General features: G+C 32.6%; 1 protein-coding gene across 1 annotated transcript in view; it reads right to left on the reverse strand.

The window, feature by feature from the left end:
• The window catches only part of Rich (Guanine nucleotide exchange factor subunit Rich), a 59,212-nt gene that overhangs the window by 30,983 nt on the left and 2,034 nt on the right, over positions 1-26,195 (reverse strand). The window contains exons 2-4 of the mRNA XM_072523623.1: positions 13,820-13,927; positions 2,019-2,171; positions 1,330-1,837 (exon numbers count right to left, since the gene is read on the reverse strand). Coding sequence (XP_072379724.1) covers positions 1,330-1,837; positions 2,019-2,171; positions 13,820-13,927 — 769 coding nt within the window. The remainder of the gene's footprint in view (positions 1-1,329; positions 1,838-2,018; positions 2,172-13,819; positions 13,928-26,195) is intronic.

Consider the following 26,195-nt stretch of genomic DNA (forward strand, 5'->3'; position numbering starts at 1 on the left):
ATCAAAGACATTTGTATCAAGGCTAGTCGCAGAGCAATACTAAGTTCTGTGAAAGCTGCCGTACTGTGCCGAAGATTCACCTCTTCTGAGCCATCTCTTTTTGCTTCCTGTTCATTCTATTTCCACGAGTTAGAACGATATATTATCAAGCAGAAAACTACGCCCATACCGTACCTAGGCCCAATCTCACAGAGTTCGCCAGTTCTCTGGGATATCGCTCAGGCAAAACTTTTCCCCTTGTACCATTCGTCATGTCAGCACGATGGTTTTACACCTCGGGATTGGGGAGCGCATTAGTCGCAGAACATATATCACCATATACTGTCAGTTGTGGTGCAGCTCACGGGTGATTTACTGATTGAGCATGGCGCAGATATGTATGTGTATTTTGTGTTTAGGAGTATGTGTAGGCGTGTTTTTATATGTGATTATGAGTCTTTACAATCAACGAATTTACTGTTAATGGTCTAGTTGCAGCAACGATGTCATGGTTTCAGTTTCAGTTGTTTATTTGGTTATCATTATTCACATCTGCGTTATGGTTCTACATACTCATAGAATGTTCTTTATTAATTTGAATGCACCGTGTTTGAGATGAAAACCTCTGTACTCAGTCTGTCCTGCGTGCTGGTGAGCTCAGACAGGCTGTTAGTGTAATATGCTCCCATTACTTCCTATCGCCGTTAAATAATGTTTATAATTTATCCTCTTCTTCATTAACTCTTCCGTGTTGTGGATTAATTTCCCCTTTATGTATACCAGTGAGAATTGTGAGTATTTATGGCTGTTATATGTAATTTCTTCAACTATTCCGTACATACTAAAGTAATCATATTTGCTCTAATAGCCTGTTATTTCTATGCATTTGCATTCATATATTTTTGCCCCTGTCTCCTTTATTTTATATCTAATATATCTACTGAATCGCTTATTTTCTGTCAGATTCCGTTCCTTGTTCTTTCTTCTTTCGTTAGCTTTTGTCGTCATAAAAAAATTAATCAAAATAAAATACAATAAAGTAAAATAAATTAAGACAAAATAAATTAAAATAAAATACAATAAACTAAATTAAAATCAAACAAAGTAAATATAATAAAATAAATTAAATTAAAATAAAATACAAAAAAATGAATTACTCCTCAGTCAATCCAGGAGTGACACATCTCGTTTTTGTAGGTTAATACTTATCGGACCGTTCTCGTATATTTTTCGGATCGTAATTAGACATAAATGAAAATATTTTGACATAATAAATCATCATTGCTCAAGGCTTGTTATTGTGGGCTTATAATACTAATAATACTAATAAACTAGAATAATTAAACTTACCTGGATCACCAGGATAATCTTTACTGCTAAGAACACAAGTATGTGATATCTCTAAACCACCTGTACTTTCATCAATAGTATAAACAACACATTCCGAATTCAAACGACCAAAAGTTATTAGCCTAAACTTATGATTAATATTTGTACACGTAGCATCATCCATTCCCTGAGCCCAAATGCCCTGAACTTGATTTGGATCGAATTTCAAAGAGGGCGCTGTCAAGAATGCCGCTCTTCCATCGTTCAGAACTATTGAAAAACCACCCACTAGAGGCGAGTATTCAATGTCGGTGATATAAATGTTTTCCTCGACTATCGGTACCGCTCTAGCAACTTGTTGGTTAATACAGAATGGTATCCTTCTTAAATCTAATGCATAATCTCTGTTTTGTGTTCCATCCCATCGATACCTCAGAACGTGGTTATTTGTTGTCGATAACATTATTTCCATCATTGTGATACACACAACGCCAGTAATTTTTCCATCCCATACCGTAATTTCTTCGCTCTAAAATACATGAAAACAAAATCTTACGAATGCTAGAAGTCTGAAGTATTCTAAAAAAGCATTTTTCATTTTGGTGTTCTGTATACAGTTGGCACTTATTGTACAGTTTACGTGTACTTACTAATTTTCACTAAATGAAATAGGCATAAGCAGGAACTACTGTATATGAAACAATTCTTACCAAAATTAATTTTAAAGGTGGTATTGTTTCTTTTATAAATAATTCGGCACTATCTCTTCGAAGATTTACGAGGGGTGAATCAGTTTGGTGATAGAGGCCTTTATGATCAGGTGGAACTTCTATTTTGTAAAAAAGTAGATGACCCTCTGAAGTCTAAAACCAAAGAATGAGTTAAAGGTAAAATATTTTAAATAAGAAGATATGGCAAACTCTTTGCCACACTACCTAAAGTTAAATTTAGGTATATACATTAACAATAATTATTTATTAAACTATTACTTAACCTGCAGGCAATTTTATGATTTTTAAAGACCATCAGGATCATTGGGAAATATGGTATTGCCACTCTTTAAAAAATACAAAATTTCAGATTACGAGCAATTACTTAAAGATTTAAGATATATACATATATATATATATATATATATATATATATATATATATATATATAAAGGTAAAAGATATCGGCATAGCTCGCAATAAAGAAAAAAAATATAATAAAATATGTGTATAAGATGGAAGGAAATACGTATATACGTATTTCTGACTATTGGTCGTCTTCAGTACGGTGCAGCCAAGTTAGAAAAGGAGCATATTAACTTGGGAAAGGATCAGTACAGGAGCAACTTGTGGCAATAATGTTAGAAGACTCTGAGGTTTCCAGAGCAACAACCAACACATCCACGGAAGAAGCTAAGCTACCTGAGGAAAGGAATGCCAAACGTTTAGAACGTTTCAAACAACAAGAAAAAAGGTTAATGCGAGTTAATAGTAAAATAAAGGTAAAAGATATCGGCATAGCTCGCAACAAAGAAAAAAAATATAATAAAATATCTATACACATATTTTATTATATTTTTTTTCTTTGTTGCGAGCTATGCCGATATCTTTTACATTTATATATATATATATATATATATATATATATATATATATATATATATATATATATATATATATATTGTTATGATATGTAAAATCGAGAAAAATATTGGTTTGTTTAAAAATATTTCAAAGTTCAAAAACATTAAAATAATTCAGATAAGTAGGATAATATCCAACAAACATTTCGGAGAAGGAAAGTTATTAAATCCTTGGATTTCCTGTACTAAACAAAGTGTAAGCTTTGCATTTATTTCTTTGTTATACTTGAGTGACCCGCATAAGTTTAAGTGAAAGCCACAGACAATTGAACGGGGTTTTTTCAAAATACATTAATGCAGTGATTAAAGACAATAGAAGGGATTATAGAAAGTGGTTTTTGTTAGTTTTTAAGAATTATAGAAAAATATTATTTGTAAATAAGTTTTAGGAAATTTATAAGTATAGGTAAAAATTTGTTTGTTATCGAAATGAAAATATGGGGGAATTGTGACGAGTTGTGATTGGCGGAGATTGAAAAAGGCGGGATAAGTCTGTAGGAAAAAGTTTAGCGAGATTGAGGAGAGAGAAAAGATATAAGCAGTTGGTTTCCAAGTCTGTGAGAGGAACGGAGATTGTTTCTCTGGCGGTTCCTGAAATGTAGCAAGCAGTAGTGTTGAATGTTAGTGAGTTTTTGTGGAGTTAGTGTATCTGACAGAAGCTGAAGCAGCAAAATATTGTAAGTCATATTTCTCTACTTATATTCCAAGAGTCACTGTTCAGGCCAACGAGAGATTCAGTTTATCGTAAAGAGAAGATATTCCAAGAGTCATTTTTCACTCGGGCCAACGAGAGATTCAGTTTATCGAGAGGAGAAAAGGCTATCATAATTTGAATGATTTGTGCTTTTGAAGGAGATCATTAAGGACGATATACTTGCAACAATCTGTGTAAGATTGCTGATTACATAGGGAGCGGTTGAGAGGAGATAATATAGTCTACAAGGAACAAGGATTTGGACCACTCATCATCAGAGAGAGATATTTTGTTTTCTGCAGTTTTTTTCTTTTATTGATAACACAATTTTTACACTTAATTTAGAAAGGATATAAATATTTTGATTAGGAGAGTTAGAATAGTTCGGAATTTTGAGATTTCAATTAATATTGTTTGTACCATTAAATTTGATTGTTCACGTACGTAGAACAAAATTTTTGAGAATCATTATATGAGATTTGTTTATTGAAAACTTTTGAGTGTGAATTATTTCATTATTTTTATTTCAATATATAGTGTTAGATCATATGTGTTTTTTATTATTCCGGTATTCTCTGGACCCTACCTTTCACATGTAATAGCATAGATATTGAAGCACGAATTTAACCCTGAGATAAAAGAATTAAAAATTGTGATAGAGTCATAATCATATCATTTAAATAATTTTAATTAATCAAAAAAATTAATTAGCTAATTATTGCTTGGCGCACCAAGACTATAAATATCACAATAACTGGCTTCCAAAACGTGGGGCTTGAAAATATCGCAGCTTTACATTTGAAGGAAGGGAAAGAGATCTGGAATAAGTACAGGTGATCCAGAGAGAAAAACATATAACATTGAGGGAATTTGAATTTGAAAGTATTTTGACAATTTTTTGATATTTACTGCTATTGAATTATTTGATTTTATATTATTTACCAATCGTACATTTGATATTTATTTTGAATTATTTGAATTTTACTGATTGCATATTTGATATTTGTCGTGAAAATTTAATACATTTGGGGAGAAATATTGTCGTGTTCTGAAACATATAGAGTGTTGTAAAATTTCACATTTGGTGGGACGAAAACAATAACAAAAAGTAACAACATGTCTGTCACAAGGAGACAAAGTAAAATGCAGGAAAGGAAGGAGGATAACAGAGAAGATGAAACAATTTTGAAAGAAGTATCGGATAATGAAGGAAATGTGACAATAGTTGAGGAGAGAAAAGAACTATCAGGAATAGATAAAATATTACAACTAATGCAACTCCAGTCACAAAAAATGGAAGAAACAAAACAAACAATAGAAAAAAACCAAAATGAAACATCACAAAAAATGGATGAAACAAAACAAACAATGGAAGAAAACCAACGGGAAACAAGGCAAGCAATAGAACTAAATAACAGGAATATAGAGCAGCGTTTGGAAAACTATGAACAGGAAATTAAAGGATGTGTTGAGGGGATAAAGAAAGAACTAATACAACAGATAGAAGAAATAACCCTAAAGAATGCAAAACAAGAGACAGAGATTAAAGATATCCAAGATACAATGAAGGAGATACGAAATTTCCAGAAAAAGGAAATAGAACAGTTGGAAGAAAAATTTGAAATGGCGCTACAAGAAGACAAGAAAGAAATAGAAAAACAAATTGAGGATATCAGAAAACAACGAGAGATGGGAGACAGGAGAGAAGTACTCATCCAAAGTCCGGGTGACATAAAAATACAGTTTGGCGGGGATATTCGGAAAACACACCCAGTACCGTTTGTCAAAAATTTGAAAACCAAATTACAACATATTAGATATTTTGACGATTGCAAAGAAACAATTAGAAACCATTTGAAAGAAGGAGCAGCGTTATGGTATGAAAGCAAGGAAGATGAGTTTGAAAATTGGACAGATTTTGAAAATAAATTTCTCAACTATTTCTGGGGGAAAAATAAACAGAGAGAAATCAACCAAGAGCTACAGAATGGAAAATATCACGAAAAAATGGGAATATCTGAAGAAAGATATGCTTTGCAGATATATAACAATTCAAAATATCTAGAATACAAATATTCTACCGAACAGCTGGTAGAAATGATCAGCAGACATTTTGAGGAAACGTTGGAAGATCACGTGATTTTGAGAAACTATCAAGATATTGATAGTTTGTGCCAATTCCTTCAATTAAAAGAAGCGAAAAGAAAAGAAATGAGAAATAGAAGACAACATGACCAATATAATGGACCGGAAAGAAGGTATTCATCAAATTATGACCAGAGAAACCGACATCCCAGATCAACAAACGAATATAGGCCGAGAAATTACAATAATTACAATAGACAACAAAATTACGATAACAGGAATGACACACAACAGAGAACATATTATGAAAATCACAACAGGAATAGAGATGCACAAAATCCTCCGAATAGGAATACTAACGAACAAAGGGACGATAGAAATAACCAGAGCTTCCAACAACAAAATAGAAGGGAGATGAATCATGTAGCAATAGGAAACGACAGACAAATTTCTAATTCTAATCTAATATTTTTAGATGCATTTATAAAACATAAAGCGATTAAAATTGTGATTGATTCTGGATCGGAGATATCGCTAATCAATAAAAAAACTAGTAAAAGAATTAAATTTGGACAGATTTGTGTATAAGATTCCTAGGGTTGATTTAGTGGGTGCAAACAATAAAAATTTGACGACAGTAAACGAAGGCTTGGGAGTACAGATAAGAGTGGGAAACAAATTCCATATTATGAAATGTGTGGTGATTGAAGATTTAAATCATGATATGATAGCGGGAATTGATGAATTAAGAAAAAAAGATATCACCATAAATTTTTCGGAAAATAAACTGGAAATCAGAGCAGAACCAGACAACACAGGAGAAGAAAAGCAAACAGATAGGAAAACAAATTCTGGAAGGATCAATGCACAGGAAAAACGCAAAGAAATCGATATGACTGTAGAGGATAAACCGAAAGTACAAGAACAAGATCTAACAGAAAAGAAAAAGAGAAGGAAGAAAAAGAAGAAGAGTTCGAAAAGAAAGCAGGAAAATAAGATGGAGACCAGAGAAAAACAGGAAATAGAAGGTACAGAAGAATTGTTGGCAACCGACGATAAAACAGAATGGAAGCAGGAAGAAAAAGAAGGTATCATCAGAGAAATGAAAGGAATAGAAACATGGTGCTCGGAATACCAAAGGGAATTAGAGGATAAAAAGAAAACAGAAGAAAAAATGGCACTGATGGACGAGAATCCAGAATTTTGTGAAGAAGTATTATGGACAGTGAACACATGTGAACAAAAGGTGGATGAAAGAAAAATAAATTGTAAAAAAAACATGGAGAAGGAAATAGAGAAGATTTTAGGAAACCATGGAGATTTTGTTAATAAAGTAAATCAAGTGGTTAAAAATTATGAACTTTCTTTTAAGGGAAAATACTTGGAAAAATTTAAAACGAAAATATATCCAATCCCGTATAAAGACAGGCAATATACGGGGTATTTTAACATTCACGACATTTGTCAGTATCATAAGTAGATTTTAATAACATAGTGAAATAATTTGATCCTAGAAAACTTTTGTCATTTTTAAAATTTAACAAAGAGTTTTCGGCAGATCAAATGGCGGGGATTTGTTATGATATGTAAAATCGAGAAAAATATTGGTTTGTTTAAAAATATTTCAAAGTTCAAAAACATTAAAATAATTCAGATAAGTAGGATAATATCCAACAAACATTTCGGAGAAGGAAAGTTATTAAATCCTTGGATTTCCTGTACTAAACAAAGTGTAAGCTTTGCATTTATTTCTTTGTTATACTTGAGTGACCCGCATAAGTTTAAGTGAAAGCCACAGACAATTGAACGGGGTTTTTTCAAAATACATTAATGCAGTGATTAAAGACAATAGAAGGGATTATAGAAAGTGGTTTTTGTTAGTTTTTAAGAATTATAGAAAAATATTATTTGTAAATAAGTTTTAGGAAATTTATAAGTATAGGTAAAAATTTGTTTGTTATCGAAATGAAAATATGGGGGAATTGTGACGAGTTGTGATTGGCGGAGATTGAAAAAGGCGGGATAAGTCTGTAGGAAAAAGTTTAGCGAGATTGAGGAGAGAGAAAAGATATAAGCAGTTGGTTTCCAAGTCTGTGAGAGGAACGGAGATTGTTTCTCTGGCGGTTCCTGAAATGTAGCAAGCAGTAGTGTTGAATGTTAGTGAGTTTTTGTGGAGTTAGTGTATCTGACAGAAGCTGAAGCAGCAAAATATTGTAAGTCATATTTCTCTACTTATATTCCAAGAGTCACTGTTCAGGCCAACGAGAGATTCAGTTTATCGTAAAGAGAAGATATTCCAAGAGTCATTTTTCACTCGGGCCAACGAGAGATTCAGTTTATCGAGAGGAGAAAAGGCTATCATAATTTGAATGATTTGTGCTTTTGAAGGAGATCATTAAGGACGATATACTTGCAACAATCTGTGTAAGATTGCTGATTACATAGGGAGCGGTTGAGAGGAGATAATATAGTCTACAAGGAACAAGGATTTGGACCACTCATCATCAGAGAGAGATATTTTGTTTTCTGCAGTTTTTTTCTTTTATTGATAACACAATTTTTACACTTAATTTAGAAAGGATATAAATATTTTGATTAGGAGAGTTAGAATAGTTCGGAATTTTGAGATTTCAATTAATATTGTTTGTACCATTAAATTTGATTGTTCACGTACGTAGAACAAAATTTTTGAGAATCATTATATGAGATTTGTTTATTGAAAACTTTTGAGTGTGAATTATTTCATTATTTTTATTTCAATATATAGTGTTAGATCATATGTGTTTTTTATTATTCCGGTATTCTCTGGACCTTACCTTTCACATGTAATAGCATAGATATTGAAGCACGAATTTAACCCTGAGATAAAAGAATTAAAAATTGTGATAGAGTCATAATCATATCATTTAAATAATTTTAATTAATCAAAAAAATTAATTAGCTAATTATTGCTTGGCGCACCAAGACTATAAATATCACAATAACATATATATATATATAAATATTTACATACATTGTGATTTCAATTCTATGTCCTAATTACTCTGTTCGATAATATACCATTGACATTAAAAAAATATGAGGTGTACTCTCTATTGTGGTAAAATTAGATTCTTTTATATTCATTAACCTTATAACACCACAAACGATGTAGAGTGTTTGAGCCACAAAAAATGAACGAGGCCACGTTGCTCAAAATCGGCAGAGATGTGAGCGTGGTTCTTTGGATCATTCGTCCTAGGACATAGGTAAAAGACAAATTAAAAAGAAGAAAAAATAAGTAGATGATAGCTACTAGATCTAAACCAGAAATATGGAATAGCAATTTCCATGCATCTGTTAACAACTTTAACATCACACCAAATTATTAAGCAAAATGTAATAAACAACAAATATGGAACCATTTTAAGGGCTTTTTCCAAATATTTAGTGGCTGGACTCATGTACTCATGAGTCCCATGTTTACTCTGGTAAATGCATTGAAGATGGACTTTTTAATCCGAAAACGTTGTGTTGTGATGTAGCCTGAAAGGATCTTTTTAAGTATATACCTTATATAAAGGATTTTTAAATAAAAATTTTCTATACGTGGAAGACGAAGCATTAAAAAAACCTTATACAGGGTCGAATAAAAGTTACTGCTTTTTGAATTAAATGGAATTGAAATACGTGAATTAAAACATCTTCTTCTTCCTCTTTATAAGCAATTCTGCTTGTTCATTGGTGGATTAATACCTCTAAGGAAGGTTGTCACTCCATCTTTTGCGCGGTCGTCCGTTACTTCTTCTGCCGATTGGTGACTTATCTCTTGCTATTTTGACGATACGGGTCTCCTCCATTCTGCTTATGTGGTCATTCCATTCTTTTTTTATATTTTGTGTGCATTCGTTTATACACTGTACGTTACATTTTCTTCTTCTGGCTTTATAAATTCTTGACTTCATCTCAATGTTAATGTGCCTGTTTCGCCTTATAGTATTATTAAGGCGAGTCGATGCCAGTCTAGTTGCTTTTTGTACTTAATCTCTCACTTCTTTGTCCAGGTCTCCATAGCTAGACAGTGTAATTCCCAGGTATTTTATTTCCATTACTTGTTCAATACTGATGCCATCAATTTCTATTTTACATATGGTTGGTTCTTTGCTGACTACTACTGTTTTAGTTTTCTGAGATGAGATTGTCATATTAAATTCCTTTGTTAACGCTTTTGATGATTTCATCCATGATCAAATTGAAGAGCATGGGTCTTAATGAATCCCCTTGTCTTATTCTTCTGCATATTTCTATGGGTTCTGTTACGGTTCTTAAGTTGTCCATCTATTCTGACTTCCATTTTGTTATTTTAGTAAATGTTTTCGATATTTTTTATAATATTTAGGGGAACTTCTATTATACAAAAGATGGATTACATCTTTGAATCTTACTCTGTCAAACGCTTTCAGGTCAATCAGACACAGAAATGCTGGTCTATTATACTCTAGTGATTTCTTAGTAATTTGCTATATAACGAATATTGCATCTGGACACGATCTTCCACTACGAAAACCGTGTTGTTCATCTGCTACACTTATCCTCTGATTTAGTAGTAGTAGTAGTACTTGTAAAAATTTTAGTTGTAAGTTTTAGGGTAGTATTTAACAAGTTTATCCTGTAGTTTTCTGGCTGTTATTAAAATATATAATAAGTTTTTTGAATCGTTAAAACCTTGTATTTGTTACAATATCCCTCAGACAAATCCCCCTATTGGCCCATATACCCAAGATAATTGATTGACTTTTATGTTGTAACATTGCGTCTAACTATATACATCTGATATGAATTCGAATAATTCCCTTCTTCGCCTTACCCTCAGTGACTTTTTATACAAGGAAAATCCACCACGACTAACAAATAAAGGAACAGATTGGGCTAGCTTCCGATTACCACCAGAAAGGTCTACTGACTTCACTGGCTCATTTAAAACCCCTGAAGAATTAAATAGAGCTGTAGAAAAAATTACCAATGAGGCCCAATAAGCAGCTTGGGATAATACACCAACTATTTTCCAAAGAATTAAAAGCAACAATTATCCAAAAGAATATGATATCCTAAAAAAAAACTGTGATGAAATTGGCATAGGATTAGAAACACTGCATATAAAAATATTTTGAAAATGCCACACCCAAACTAAAGGAAGAAATCAAATGTATTCAACGAGAAGCCGTAGGAGAGTATCTTGCTGAATTAACCTCTGAGAAAACGTCCCAAAATGTCAATTATTCATAATCCTCATATTAGGGATAGCGACGCCACCTAGTGGAGGCGAAATAATGAACAAAAAGCGACAAGGTTTGAAGAACCTAGAAAATATATTTCTACCACATGATGAAGAAGAACTTAAAGTGCAGATTGAAACCAATTATGAAATGATATCCATCAACCATATTACTCCTAAAGAACTAGAAACAAAAAAAAAAACAACGTGAAGCCGAAAAAAACACCTCTCTTTGAAATGTTAAGATTTTAAAGCAGTTGCTGAAGAAAACTGTTATATAAAATTAACTCACCTTATATCTCATAAGAATCAAATATGTTTGAAAGTTGTGAAAAGTGGCGAAAGTAATTATGATAACTAAACCTAGCAAACCATCTCACGAGGTGTCGTTATACAAACCTACATCGCTCATTCCTATTATTTCAAAGCTATACGAAAAAACGCCCTCCAAAAACTGAAACTAATAATTGAAGAAGGAAATGTAATTATCACGCCAATCTGGATTTAAAGAAAGCCATTTTACTATTAACAATTTCACTAACATCATACAAATAGCACCGGAAGAAAAAAGTATGCACCACCGACTTCCTGGATGTGGCCCAAGCTTTTGACAAGGTGTGCCATAAAGGATTAATACATAAACTATAATATTACGTACAAAAGCAATGTTTTCCACTCCTAAAATGATAAAGATGCTTCGGAATCAAGCAGGTGGAAGTATACTTTGATTTGAGACAGATTAGAGCTGGTGTCCCAGAAGGAAGTGTCCTTGTATAGTTCTGTACATTTAATACACCAGATATACTCCTAAACTAAATCACGAAGGAGTGCATAATCTGCAGAATTAACTCCTTAGATCAGATGATCAATTGGATTAAAGAATGGAAAATCAAGATGAATGAAACCAAATCGATTCATATTGATTTCATTAGTAAGGGAGACAGACAATATATTTCAATAAGAATAAATGAGGTCCAGGTTCACACTGCAAAATATCTGGGTATCACTCTTGATGCAAGACTCAAGTAGAGAGCACATGTTAAAAAGAAAAGACAGGAACTTGAAATCAGATATAAAAAAATGTATTGATTGCTTATTCCTAATTTCAAATTATCTACTCATGATAAATTGCTGCTCTACAATCCAGTCCTCAAGCTTATTTGGAGTTATCACATACAACTATCAGGTTGTGTCAGCGAAAGTAACATACAGATAATCTAAATGTTTCCAGAACAGGAACGAAGGAATATCATTGATGATCCTTGGAGTATAGTGCGGTTATGTACATGTTGACATTATGTAAATAGGCGATGTCTCATAGGAACTAAAGAAATACTGCTGAGCAAGATTTTATGTTTTACGTTTAGTTAGTATAGGTTAGAAATTAGTCACTCATTGTTATATCAGTGAACAGATTGCGATGTTACTCCGAAAGGAGCACAATAAAAAATAATTTAATAATATTCCAATTTTGTTTTAAGATTTATCTAGTTAAATCATTTCTATCTAATCAATTGCTTAGTCACAAAATAGCAAAAAGCATTTGTTTTTAACAGAAATATTAAAATCACCTTTAATAAACAAGTTTGTTGAGCGTGGGCGCAAAATTTCGAGCCAATGCTTTTTAAATCCATTCATTTTTTGGAATCCTGAGAAAACTATTAGTAGATGTGACAGGTTCGTTCTGGAGCGGAAGTGACGTCACACGTCGATCGTCAAGCGTACGTATCCTCATGGGTCAAGGCCACGCCCCCCTCGTGACGTAGAAACGTGCCTAGGGTCTCGAGGCCACGCCCCTCGACCAATGGTGACGTAGGTACGCCCCTTGTCTATAGGCCACGCCTCTCGACCAATGGTGACGTAGGTACGCCCCCACGTAAACGCCCGACCAATGGTGACATAGGAACGCCCCCACTCGTGACCTTAGAAGATATCCTCGACCAATGGTGGCATAGGAACGCCCCCCTCGTGACGTAAGAACATATCGTCGACCAATGATGGCACAGAAACGTCCCACTAGTGACGTTAGAAGATATCCTCGACCAATGGTGGTATAGGAACGTCCCCTTGTGACGTAAGAACATATCCTCGACCAATGGCGGCACGAAAACGCCCCACTCGTGACGTAACACATATCCTCGACCAATGGTGGCATAGGAACGTCCTCTCGTGACGTAAGAACATATCGTCGACCAATGGTGACACAGAAACGCCCCACTCGTGACGTTAGAGCATATCCTCGACCAATGGTTGCATAGGAACGTCCCCTCGTGACCATAGAACATATTCTCGACCAATGGCGGCACAAAAACGTCCCCACTCGTGACGTAACAACATATCCTCAACCAATGGTGGCATAGGAACGTCCCCTCGTGACGTAAGAACATATCGTAGACCAGTGGTGACACAGAAACGCCCCCAAGTAAACGCCTGACCAATGGTGGCATAGAAACGTCCCCTCGTGACGTTAGACCATATCCTCGACCAATGGTGATACAGAAACGCAACACTTGTAACGTTAAAACGTATCCTCGACCAATGGTGACACAAAAACGCCCTACTCGAATAAACAAAAAGTTTGTTTTAGTGAGATATTTGAAATTAAAAATCACACTTAATTTTCTCTTCTTTTTCACCCCTGTAACTTACTAAAATAAACATTTTAGGAGTTTTCAAGGACTTTCGGCCCTCAGTAGTAATGTAATCTTTCATTCTGCGTTTAAATTTTTCAAAAATACTTATTAGTTTTCTCAGGATTCGAAAAAATGAATGCATTTAAAAAGCATTGGCCCGAAATTTTGAGCCTACGCTCTTAAGTCGGGTCATCAAATCAATGATCACTTACCGCAATGACAATCATACTTGAATCTGGTTTCCATTCTGCAATAACATTTGTCCCAAATTTTTCGATAGATACTTGTGAACGGCGGTGAAAAACGATTGGTACACATGGCTGCAATTAAAATAAATGCATTAAGTAAATTATTAAATCATTTCAAATGTCTTTTCATCATTTATTTTTGTACGGTAGGATACAGCAAAAACGTAATTTGAAAACGGATTCCTACGTCAAATAAAGAAATTTCAACTAAAGAGTTGATTTTAGATTTTATTGCGATTTATTCCCAATGATATATTTGACGGCAGAGAAATCATGTGCTACTCTAAATCAAATAATCATATACCTAGAATAATAATTGTAATCAGTCGAGAAAATGCAAGAATCAGAAAAGTTTTTGATCAAAAAAGAGCAGTGGGACGACGAGCCAGAAGGAAGACAATTGGACGACAACATAAGATTTATCGGAGTTAAAGGATGAAGAAGATGAAGACAGGACAGAATGGAGAATTATTCTCAAGAAGGCTTTGTATTTTATCGAGCTGTAACGCCATTGATGGTGATATATTACCGAATATGTAAATAATGTTCAATCAACTTAAGACAAAACTAACATCAAATGGTTTAGTTAGTATGTACAGCAGATGTAACATCCGGCATGACATAATTGAGACAGTATGTATTAATTGCATGAAAGTGAATAATATACTTCAATAGGTGTGTCGAAATTGTCATAACACTAATGTTAAAAAAATGTGGTGCATCACTCGCATTCATACACGCTGCGATCTTGATAATCGACATTCACCAGGACGACTAGAAAATATTTTTCATAAAATTACGAGACAGATTTTTTACAAGAAAATATTGGCGAATATAAGAAGACAATCAAACAAATAAAGGAATTTGGAGAATTGAAGGTAAACTTGACATTCTTCTTCTTTAAGTTCCATCTTCTATCGAAGGTTTGAAATCATCATTGCTATACGGACTCTGTTGATTGCCGCTCTAAAAAGTTCTGCACTACTGCATTCAAACCATTCCCTTAAGTTCTTAAGCCAGGATATTCCTCGTCTTCCCACATTTCGCTTTCCTCGGATTTTGCCTTTCATAATAAGTTGTAATAATGCGTATTTTTGCCCTCTCATCACATGTCCTAAGTACTCAAGTTTTCGTCTTTTGATAGTTAATATTATTTCCGCCTCATTTCCTATCCTTCTAGTTACTTCCACGTTTGACATTCTTTGAATCCATGATATTCGTAGGATTCTTCTGTAACACCAAAATTCAAAGGCGGCCAACTTATTCAGATGGACTTGTTTTAGTGTCCACGCTTCCAAGCCATAAAGAAGAGTAGAGAACACGTAACATCGAAGCATTCTCAGGCGTAGTTCTAACCTTATATCCCGACAACAAAGAAATTTTTTAAGTTTAATGAATGATGCACGTGCTATTTCAATGCGTGTCTTAATTTCTTTGGTTTGGTCTACATCTGATGTTATCCATGTTCCTAAGTATTTATAGTTATTAACAACACTCTCAATTGCAGTATCTTCAATAGTCAATTGGATATTTGCATGTACAGGTTTAGTCATGATCATGCATTTAGTTTTCTTTAAATTTATCTTCAGTCCGTACTCATGACAGCGTTCATTAAGGCGTTGCATTACGTTCTGCAAATCATTGTTGTTATCCGTCATTATTACTGTATCGTCTGCAAAACGTAAGTTATTCAAAACTTCTCCATTGATAGATATACGTTCTATTGAGTCTGAGAGCGCTTTTTGCAATACCGCTTCACTGTAGACATTGAAAAGTAGAGGGGACAGCACGCAACCCTGGCGGACTCCTCTCTGTATTTTGATATTTTGGGTGTACTGGTTGTCAACTCTTACCTTGGCAGTTTGATTCCAATATAAATTAGATATAATTTTCACATCACAACTGTCAATATTTTTGCTTTTTCAAAGTCTACAAAACATAAGTACATGTCCTGATTCATGTCTATGCATCTCTGAGCCAGCACATTCAAGCCGAACAAAGCATCTCTTGTACTCATATCATTTCTAAAGCCAATTGTGTGTCACTAATTTCATATTCAAGAGTTTTAACAATTCCGCTGTGAATTATTTTCAAAAATGTTTTAAGTGTGTGACTCATTAAAGCTATTGTTCTGTGATCTGAGCAAGTTGTTGCACTTGGCTTTTTGGGAATTGCTACAAAGGTCGATTGCAGCCATTGTCTGGGGATTGTGGCAGTCTGATATATTAGATTAAAGAGTTCAACCATTACATCAATAACATCTTCATCGATGAGTTTTAATAATTCGATTGGCACATCATCTGGTCCAGTAGCTTTACCCTCTTTTGTGTTTTTGATGGCAGAGATGACTTCTTCTCTTAATATTGGTTGTTCGGTATCCTCGGTGATTTCTAATGACAGTTCTTCTCTTTCATCATTAAATAGTTGTTGGATGTAATTGGTCCAGTGACATAATCTCTCCTTCATATCAGTAATAATATCCCCTTTATCATTTTTAAGGATATTCGTTCTTGTACGTTTTCTAGAACCTGTTATTTCTTTGATTTTTTTGTGTAAATTAAAGCTATCATACTTTTTATCCAGATCTTCTATTTCCTTGCATCTGTCGGAGAGCCACCTCTTTTTTTCCTCTCGAATTTTCTTTCTGATGTTTGTCTGAATTTCTTTGTATTTATTCAGGTCTTTTGCTTTATGTTTTCTTCGTGAGATTATAGATATCTAATACTGTTCTGAAGGTATTTTCTTATGACATCTTAATGCAATTTACTATTTTTATTAGGAATAAGCCACAATTTTACGTTAAAATAAGTTTATTCGATGTTTCGATTTCCACTTTGGACAAAAACAAATTTTGTTTTTGTTACTTGGTAAAAAATATTACTTCTAATAATTTAATTTTATCTGACTCATTCTTATTGACAATTCAGACATATTTTAAACTACGTACACAATAAAGATGCACTAGGAATAAACAAATCAATACATTATGAATCTTACGAGGATCTCTAACTAATCATGTAGCATAAGCTATCGGCAACTCTAGTTAATTAACAGCATACCGTATCATTTAGTAGTCAATATTCGCGAAATAATTTACTATGACTTAGTTGGACCCCTGTTGTTTCGGTGTTGTAGCAAGGGCGTGCGCCAGGTAATTGTACGTACTTGAATGTATTCATTTATATTTTTTTATTAGAAGAATAAAAAAGATGAAATCAGATTAATAAATGTTAGAATGAGGTTTTCCAACAACATAATAATGTGAATACGTTATTGTAATGTATTGAATTAATAAAATTAACCTCTGTAAAAAATATTTTAAAATTAAATGTAATATGTAAGAGCCTCCGGTTGAAACGGGGTTGCCAATCATGAACTGGGCTATTAATGGCACTCCATTTGTTTTTTTAAGCAAAACGAAGTTTCAAAGCAAAAACCTATTTAAAGGTCAGAAAAATCATTCGTCAAAAATAAAAACATTTTACATATCTGACTAATAAATAAAACAAAAAAATTCAAAGTATAAATTAATATTTTACTCAAAATCAGTGTCTGGCGTGATGCTCTCATTAACTACGTTAATTATCTGTAGTTTAACTTGAGTCTCAATGATAATGTCAAGATCCCACATATTTTGTCCTACATACTTTCTGCTGAACATGCTGTATACATTTTTGCCATTTTGTAGATGTAATACTCGCGATTCCTTCATTAAAAAGATCTTTAATATCTGAATATTTAAAAGTAGTATTATTCCCCGCAATATAAGTTTTTAAGTCTGACATTTAAACGTACCTGATGGATTTTTTAATACATTCGACAAACCATCCAGAAAGGCTCACCTTGAAGAAACGATTATCGACCCAAACTTTAGATTTGGTATGTCCAGCATTAATCCACGTCGCATCCAGGTAATAAATCTTATGACCATCATTTCGATAAGATTTAATTTTATTTAAATATTTCCTCCTCCACAAAACAATCTCATAGTTTTCTAACAACATGCTCTGCTTTTCTCGTTTTCGATACTTAAAATTAAGTGTCTTAAGAAGTTTATAAAATGTTCTTTTAAAATTAGGCAGATCTTTATTAACTTCTATAAAAACTTTGTCTACAGTAGAAATCTCGTTTCTAAAATAAAACTCCTTTTCCTTTTTTTCTTATGGCATTACGATCAGCTCTGTCTACTAAATCAATTATTATGTTGCGAGTACGACTACGTTTTGGGTCTGAAAATTGTATTTTCATATTCTCTGACATACAAATCTGACTTAAGTGCAACTCTTATTACTGACTCATCTATTGTTAGAGAAGGATTTTCTTCTATTTCACATTTATAAATATTTAAAATAATTTCTTTCGTTTTGATATCGAAACGGCATTTTTTTGTTCGCTTTCTTGAATGACTGAGTTATTTCGGCAACCTCGTCAGCAGTGTCTGTGTTGGACATATTTGTTTTTTTTTGTATACTTATTATTAATTGAACCTACCTATATTTAAAAATAATTATATGAACATTAATCTATAAAAACACCATACTTACTTGACAGAACAAAACAAGAAAAAAATATAAATATTAATACTAATAGTTATTTAAAAACTAAGAACCAGTCTAGGAAATAAAAGTAAAAAATAAATACAACGATTAGAAACAAGCAACGTTCACTAATTGCACTTACATTAAAATGGAAGTCAATCTTGCTAAAACAAGTAGCAACTCTACACTAAGTTATAATAATTTAATAAGAAAGCAAAGCCGTACGTCTATGGCTTCTTAAGTGATTTAGCGTGATCCTGTTTATTCCCAGTGCATCTTTATTTTGAATAGACTGTAGAATTGTAGACTTTAAAATGATATTGTCAGTATTTTTGAGTTGCGTTCCTGGGACGACTTTATTGGAAGATAGTTTATTCGATTATATGAAATCAACTTCTAACTTAAGAAAACCCGTTTGAAAAATCATAGCATGCGATTTGTCTTTAAAAATACAACTACATGCAATGATGTCAGTAAAATTCTCCTATTAGTGATCCTATAGTAAATAATGAGGAAAAAACCAGTTTAGTTAAGTTGGGTTGAATGAAACTTAACTTGTTGGTTACATTTTTCGCATATTTTTTAAATATCTTTTTTGAGAACGATTTCCGGAGTGGAAATCGAAACGTCAAACTTTATTTAAAAATGTAATTCTCATTACAATCAATTGTGGCTAAACCCCGTAATATTTATGAAATCTTATTATTGCGTTTTTTTACTATTTCAAAACAAAGAATGCTTTACAAAACAAATACCTAATGAACTTAATAAATCATAAAACATACTGGCTTCTATTTGACAAGTATGTAAAGTGGTTTCTATTTGACAAGTATGTAAAGTTCCAAGATAAACTGGAATCTTTTATTCCATACTCTTTTAATGAAGGTATTAATAATTAATATTGGATGGTTAACACAGTCGATTGCCCTGATGACATGACAGGAAATGCCTACAGGGCACTAACCTACGTCAACCACATAAACTACACTTGGGTACACAACAATCGGCTCAAAAGCTATATTTAAGATAACACTTTCTGTTTCAATGTAAGAAATATGCAAATAAAAAGATGTAATGTGCAAACAATAACTTTATTATTGAATTTACAAAAACTGCTATTGCATTATTTGGAAGACGCATTATAAACACAATATGCAATACGAACAAAGTTACCTACGTATTCATCATTAAAACTAACGCAAGAAAGATGTTATGAACAGAGAAATCATCAAGTACAAAATGAATTTCTTTGTTTTTCAGTATTTGATATTACCACCCCTACTCCTAGTTACACTTTCTGATCGATTTCGCATGGATCGGATGACTTTTCTAATAAATTCTTAAGGCATTGCTTCCCATTCATCATAAAGCGCATTCCATTCCAATTCCATTATGCTCCTTGGTGCATGATTTCTGTCCCGGGCCCTTCGTTTAAGCTCATCCCAAACATGCTTTATTGGATTTATGTCCAGGCTCAACGCATTCCAATTTATTGTAGATACACCGATCTCAGTCAGATAGGTGGTGGTGGTGACTCGTGCAGTATAGCATCGTGCATTATCGTACAGTAAAATAAAGGCATCACCAATAAATTTCGCGTATGGAACCAATGTTCCTCCAAAATGTCTCTGATGGAACGATCCGCCGTCAAACCTTCTCCACGTCGTTCACCAGGTAAGAAAACTAACTAGGTGTTTCCATCCATGGAAATGCCTGTCCAAAACAAACAAAAACCTCCTCCATATGACACAGTTTCTCATATAGAACATTGAGAAAATCGCTCTCCTGGCCTTAGAGCAAATTTTAATCGCCTTTGCTTCTGGCCTGCAGTTAGCTTGGGACCCGTAGCTGCCCTTTTTGGTGTCAGGTTGGCTGCCTTCAGTCTCTGTCTGTCCAAACGCTGGTAATCACACCTCGGCTCTCTATAAGCTCTTCTTTGAGATTCGAGACCAGTCAAATGTCGATTACTCAGGGATTTCGATACAGGATATCGATCATCTCTCTCCGTTATTCGTTTACGGTCTCCTCCTTATCGGCGGACGTAATCACCAGTGGTACCGACGATACACTCGGGACATAGCAGATTGGCTTAAATTTAGTCGATTTGCCACGGCCCTCTGGCTCAGACCTTCTCTCAATAATGCTACTGCGTGAGCTGCTTTGACGGATGTGGTATCCATTTGGAATGTAGTTGTGAACTTAAGTGACTGGTGTATTAGTGGATTGCTTTGCTATAGGAATTGATGCCAGATAATAATATGAAACCGAATGCGTTAAGACGGTGCGTGTCGATTTCAATGAGTCAAATTTTGACCCCCTCTCTACATGTTCCATCTTTATTTTTAATACGTCATCCGATACACCAAAAAACAAAACTTTTTTAAAACTCTATAATGAGGTTAATGATTATACAATAAATATTTTTAAATTTATACTTTTTAGATTGCAACAGAAGACGTACTTTAGCAAAATAATTTTGAGTCGATTATTTTGCACTGAAGTGTATTTTACCACAAAATAAATGAACTGCGGTTATGTTAGACTTCAAATCGAAATTCATGCTGATTGTTTGAGAATAGAGTCACTATTTACAAATTCCAACAATCTATTATTTTTAGAGAAAACTGACGAAATTGTCACAGGTCTATAATTTACAAAATCATTTGTATTAACCTTATAAATATCAATAATCTTTATACTTTCAAATTATCTAGAAATTTAACTTCACAGAACATTAACTTGATTACATGTATAAGGGATGAAAGTATTGCATTAATTACAAATTTTGTGGTAAACACCAGAATGTCGTTAGTTCCACAAGATCTGGTATTTTTCAACATGAAGGAAAACAAGCAAGTAATGTAAAACAACATATTTAAGAAAAAGGCCAGGCCAAGAAATAATTTTATATTTTACTTGATTATGTAAAAAAATATTTAATTATGTGTAAACATAGATATAATTTTAATTCGAACTTATGTAATAGCATCTAATAAAAGCTTAGCAGTTATTTGAAACCTACAACAGTACAGAAAACTCATAAAACATTTGTTATTTGAACGAATATAAAAATAATGTTAATGATGTAGATAGCACATAAATTGCAATGTCACGTATCAAATAATATACTACAATAAAAATTATATAGATTCGTATATTTACATGTGTTTAACTGTTACAAATTTGCTTTCTATGTTGGAACACCCTAAATATAGGGCAAGCTACATACATTTTATGTACTATATGTCTCACGTCGTTTGATTTGATGTGCCATATGCTAGTATTAGTCTAGTTGTTTATTTTGTAATCAATCAGAGGCCTTTTTCAGGTCAATAAAGCGAATATATCTATTATCATCCATAGTGTCATGTGGAATGTCGTATGTAGCTATATGTTCATTAATAACGAAGACGATGTGTAGTGCCCTTTTGGTAGTATTTTTGTTTGTTTTTTACTATCTGAATATATTCGTTATATCCTCTTCTTTTATTTGCTATGTCGCATGTTAGGATTCGATAAATTGTTTATTTTTTACTCAGCCTGAGGCTTTCTGTAATTCAATAAACCAAAGTTTGTCTTATGGTAAATCTATTTTTATCCACAATGCCCTATGATATCTAGTATGTCGCTATACGTTCATTAATAATAAAGATAGTGTGTAGTTTTTTAGTAGTTGCCTTCTTTGTTTTTTCTATCTAAATATATTCGTTATATCTACCCCTTTCATTTAATATGTCGCATGTTAGGATTTGATCAGTTGTTTATTTTGTATACAGCCAGAGGCCTTCTTCAAGTCAATAAATCAAAATTTGTCTTATAGTTAATATATTTTTATCTATAGTGCTCTATGATATCTAGTATGTTGCTATACATTCATTAATAATGAAGATACTGTGTAGTGCTCTTTTGGTAGTCGCCTTCTGGTATAGCAGTTTTTTTATAGGTATAGTTTTAGTTAATTGTATTTAATTCTACTTAATTTTATTTAATTGTTATTTAATTTTACGTAATTCTGTTTAACTTAATTTAATTTTATTTAATTCTATTTACCTTTATTTTTTATTTAATTTTATTTAGTTTTAATTTTATTTTATTTTAGTAAAGCGTTGACATTTGCTAAACGTCATTTTATTTTTATAGTAAGTGTGTGTTTATCTTACCCAATGACATAACAAATATATATTATATGTCATTGATCTTACCTTACATTACAGTAACCTATATTTTTAGCAATCTTGTGAAAAAAATAATCATTGTGAAGTAGTAAAATTTCTGATTAACAATATTTGAATCATCAATTTGTAGAATGTATTAACAATAAATCAACTGTATCGTTTCAAGAACAAAATATAATTGAAATGTCAAATAGTGGTAGTTCAGATTTCTTTCCTAGATGGTTTTGTTACCTTACTGGACAAACAGTGTGACTTTTATATAGATTGTCCTCAATTGTTATCACTCATTAGTCTTAAAGTACCCAGTAGAAACAACAGACAATTGGAAATCTTTTCAGTCTCATCTCACCACACTAATTATGGTATCAATGAACCAACTACACAATTGGTCCAAAGTGCTAACAGCCTGCCAAGACAAATAAATATTTTTGACTCCAAAATTAGTTAATTTAAAAAACAACTGAAAACAACAAAAAGGAATCTTATAATAAGTGATCTCTTTTACATGTCAATACTAGTCTACCCTTGATAGTTTTATTAAAGTTTGTTATAGTTGATTATTCAGAGATGTTTGATATTTTAAAAATTTATTGTTTTTAAGGTGTAGCTTTGTTAAAAGTTTTGTAAATGGATTCTGTTAATAAGTAAATAAAATAAAATTTCCTCAGAAATTAACTGTTTAGTAAGGTTTCATTTGGCCACATAATATGGTCAGTTCATTTTTTGCAATAAAGCATATACTTTAATTTACAAAAGAATACTGTTTCTTTTGTCCTTGAAAACTTTGATAGTACCTAATTTAATAACATTTGGTTATTATTACAAAATTCATTATATTATACTGTTACTACTTTTCTTAATGTAACTATTCCTTAGCTGATAATATTGATGATCAAAATTATTCAGTGGCCATCTTGATCTTGCCTAAACTAATTTTCTTCTATGGCGCTATGTCAACAATAAAATTTATAATAAGTTCATAAAATTGCGAGAAATATAAGAAGCCATTTTATGATGATTACAAAACATTATTTTGTTCTTGTTTTGTTATGTTTTATAGTTTAAGATCCCATTGCAAGATCACTACATTCATAACATAGTTAATCAAACTAACATTTTTAAAATTTGGAGAATACATTGATAATAGGTTGACAGTCAAAAGTGGCAGCAAATATTTTAATTCAATTAAGAGTAACTCATTTTTAAACAAAAAATTTATTTCGTTCGTTTATTTTTTAAATAAAATACCCTATTCATGAAGCATGTTTTTTTTTCAACAGGCATTTTCATATATGCATGTTTTTTATATCAAATTAAAGCTAATTCTTTTTTTAATATGATGATATAGGTTGCCTGAGTAAAAATGTTCACAAGTTAGAGTTGCCAGCTGAAAACACAAGGTATCAAAGATAAAGTAAAAGAGAGCTAGCAGGCAACGCCACTTTGAAGTGTAAGTTGTGTGAGTTTTTAAAGCATGCTTCCATAAATAGTGTTATTAATATGTATTATCACTTGTCAAACCAGTGTGATTCTGTGCTAATATTAACTTTAATTTGATATAAAAAAAACATGCATATACAGTAAAACCTCCCTTAACCGAAACCTTTTTAACCGAAACTTCGTTTAACCGAAACGGCTGACAGTTTCAATAATTTCGTCAATAAAAAGTAAATGTTTGTCGCAAAACGTAAACAATTCCGTTAATTTCACTCACCAATTGATGTCTATGTGTGTTGGGAAATCACAAAAACCAAGAGCTCTAAAAGATATTTCCGAAAAGGCATTTTAAGGCATAGAAGCCAAAAAAGTTCATGGATGTCGACCACTATATTTTTAGAATGGTTTGAAAATGAATTCGCCTCAAGTGTAAAATCCTTTTTAAAATCAAAAAACCGTCCCATCAATGCATTGTTGCTTGTTGACAATGCGCCCTCACCCTCAAAATCTACAAAATGGTAACAATTGTCAGATTTTTGCCGCTGAATGTCACAAGCTTAATTTAGCCGTTAGACCAGGGAGTCATAGAGACATTATAGAGAAGCATTCTTAAGACATCTGTTATTACAGGAGATGAATTAATCCAAAAGTGTTCCCGAAATTCTCAAATCTTTAACAATAAAACATTTTTATTGGTGGTGGTTTTTTGATAAGATTTTGATTGACGATCCTGAAGAAGAAAATGGTAAGAAAACGACAGAAGAAATTAAACCTTTCATTAAAAATTTGCCGGGACATGACGAAATTAACTAAGAAGAGATACGTGACTGGTTAGCAGCTTATGACTCAGAACGTGAATTCATCAACCAGGACATCATTGATATGGTTCTTTATCAAGACAACCTGAGCATATCAGATGACAAAGATGACGACCCAAGAGGCAACAGGCAGCACAAGACCGTCGACGAGATTTTCAATGCTTTAGAGGAAAGAATTTTATACAGTAGGCCTAATTAGCTAGGGACACGACTAGATTCTTAATTTTTGTTGTCATTACATAAAGTTTTGTCCTTTTCAGATTGCTTTACGTTTCGTCGAACAATCGAATGAGGCAAACTCATGACCTTCTGCAAATTAACGATGGAGGGAGAGAGAAACATCGTTGTCAAACGAAAACGCAAAAAAATAGCAGATTTCTTTAAAAAAGCATGTTAAACTTGTTCATTTTCCTTAATTTTATTACTTTATTTTGGATTTACTTATTAGAAAACATTACGAAATCAACTCATAGTATTTTTTAATACCAATACTTTGATCAAGAATATTATAAAAAACAATCTTATTTTTAACCGAAATTCTTGTTATCTGAAACGGCCTCCCCCCAATTATTTCGGTTAATGGAGGTTTTACTGTATGTCATGACCACCATATTTTATTTAAAAAATAAATGAATGAAATAAAATTTTTCTTCAAAAATGAATTAAGTACTATGAATTAAATTAAAAATATTTGCGGCCATTTTTTGAGTGGCAACCTATTATCAATGTATTATCTTAATTTTAAATGCATGAAAAAATGTGAGTTTGATTAACTACATTATAAACGTGATTTTGCAGTGGGATCTTGTACTATATAAGTATTCTATATTTTAAAATATTCCTATCGTTTTTAACAATTTATTATTCATTTATTTTTATATTTATTTTATTTCACACCCTGTGAAAATATGTACCATGGAGTAACAACTAAGACTGAAATATGTGTGGGAGAGACTGACAAATTTCAAGTGAACTTTGGGCTGCATCAGGGTTCACATTCTTATCTATTGGCAATACTTTTGAATTAGATTGTAGGAGGTTCAAGAGGGTATTCCTTCCTGTCTGACATATGCTGATGGTGAGAAGTTTGTAAGAAATACAAATTGTCTTTCGAGACTTGAGCAGAAGGGAAAGGTTCCCAAAACCAGATAAAAATTGACAAGAGCAAAAGGAGAGATACTAAAATACTTAAAATGAAATAAACTATCTTTACTCTAGTGGATAACAAGAAAAACTCACTTCAATTGAATAATTTAAGCTAATAATCTAAACTCACCATCCCCTTCCCCCTTCATCTAAAGTATTTTGTGTTTCCCTTGGATTTTATCTTAACAAGTTTCTACTGTAACAGAATAAATAGAACAGCAATTTA

This window comes from Diabrotica undecimpunctata, chromosome 2, assembly GCF_040954645.1.
Source record: "Diabrotica undecimpunctata isolate CICGRU chromosome 2, icDiaUnde3, whole genome shotgun sequence".
NCBI classification, from domain to species: Eukaryota; Metazoa; Arthropoda; class Insecta; order Coleoptera; family Chrysomelidae; genus Diabrotica; species Diabrotica undecimpunctata.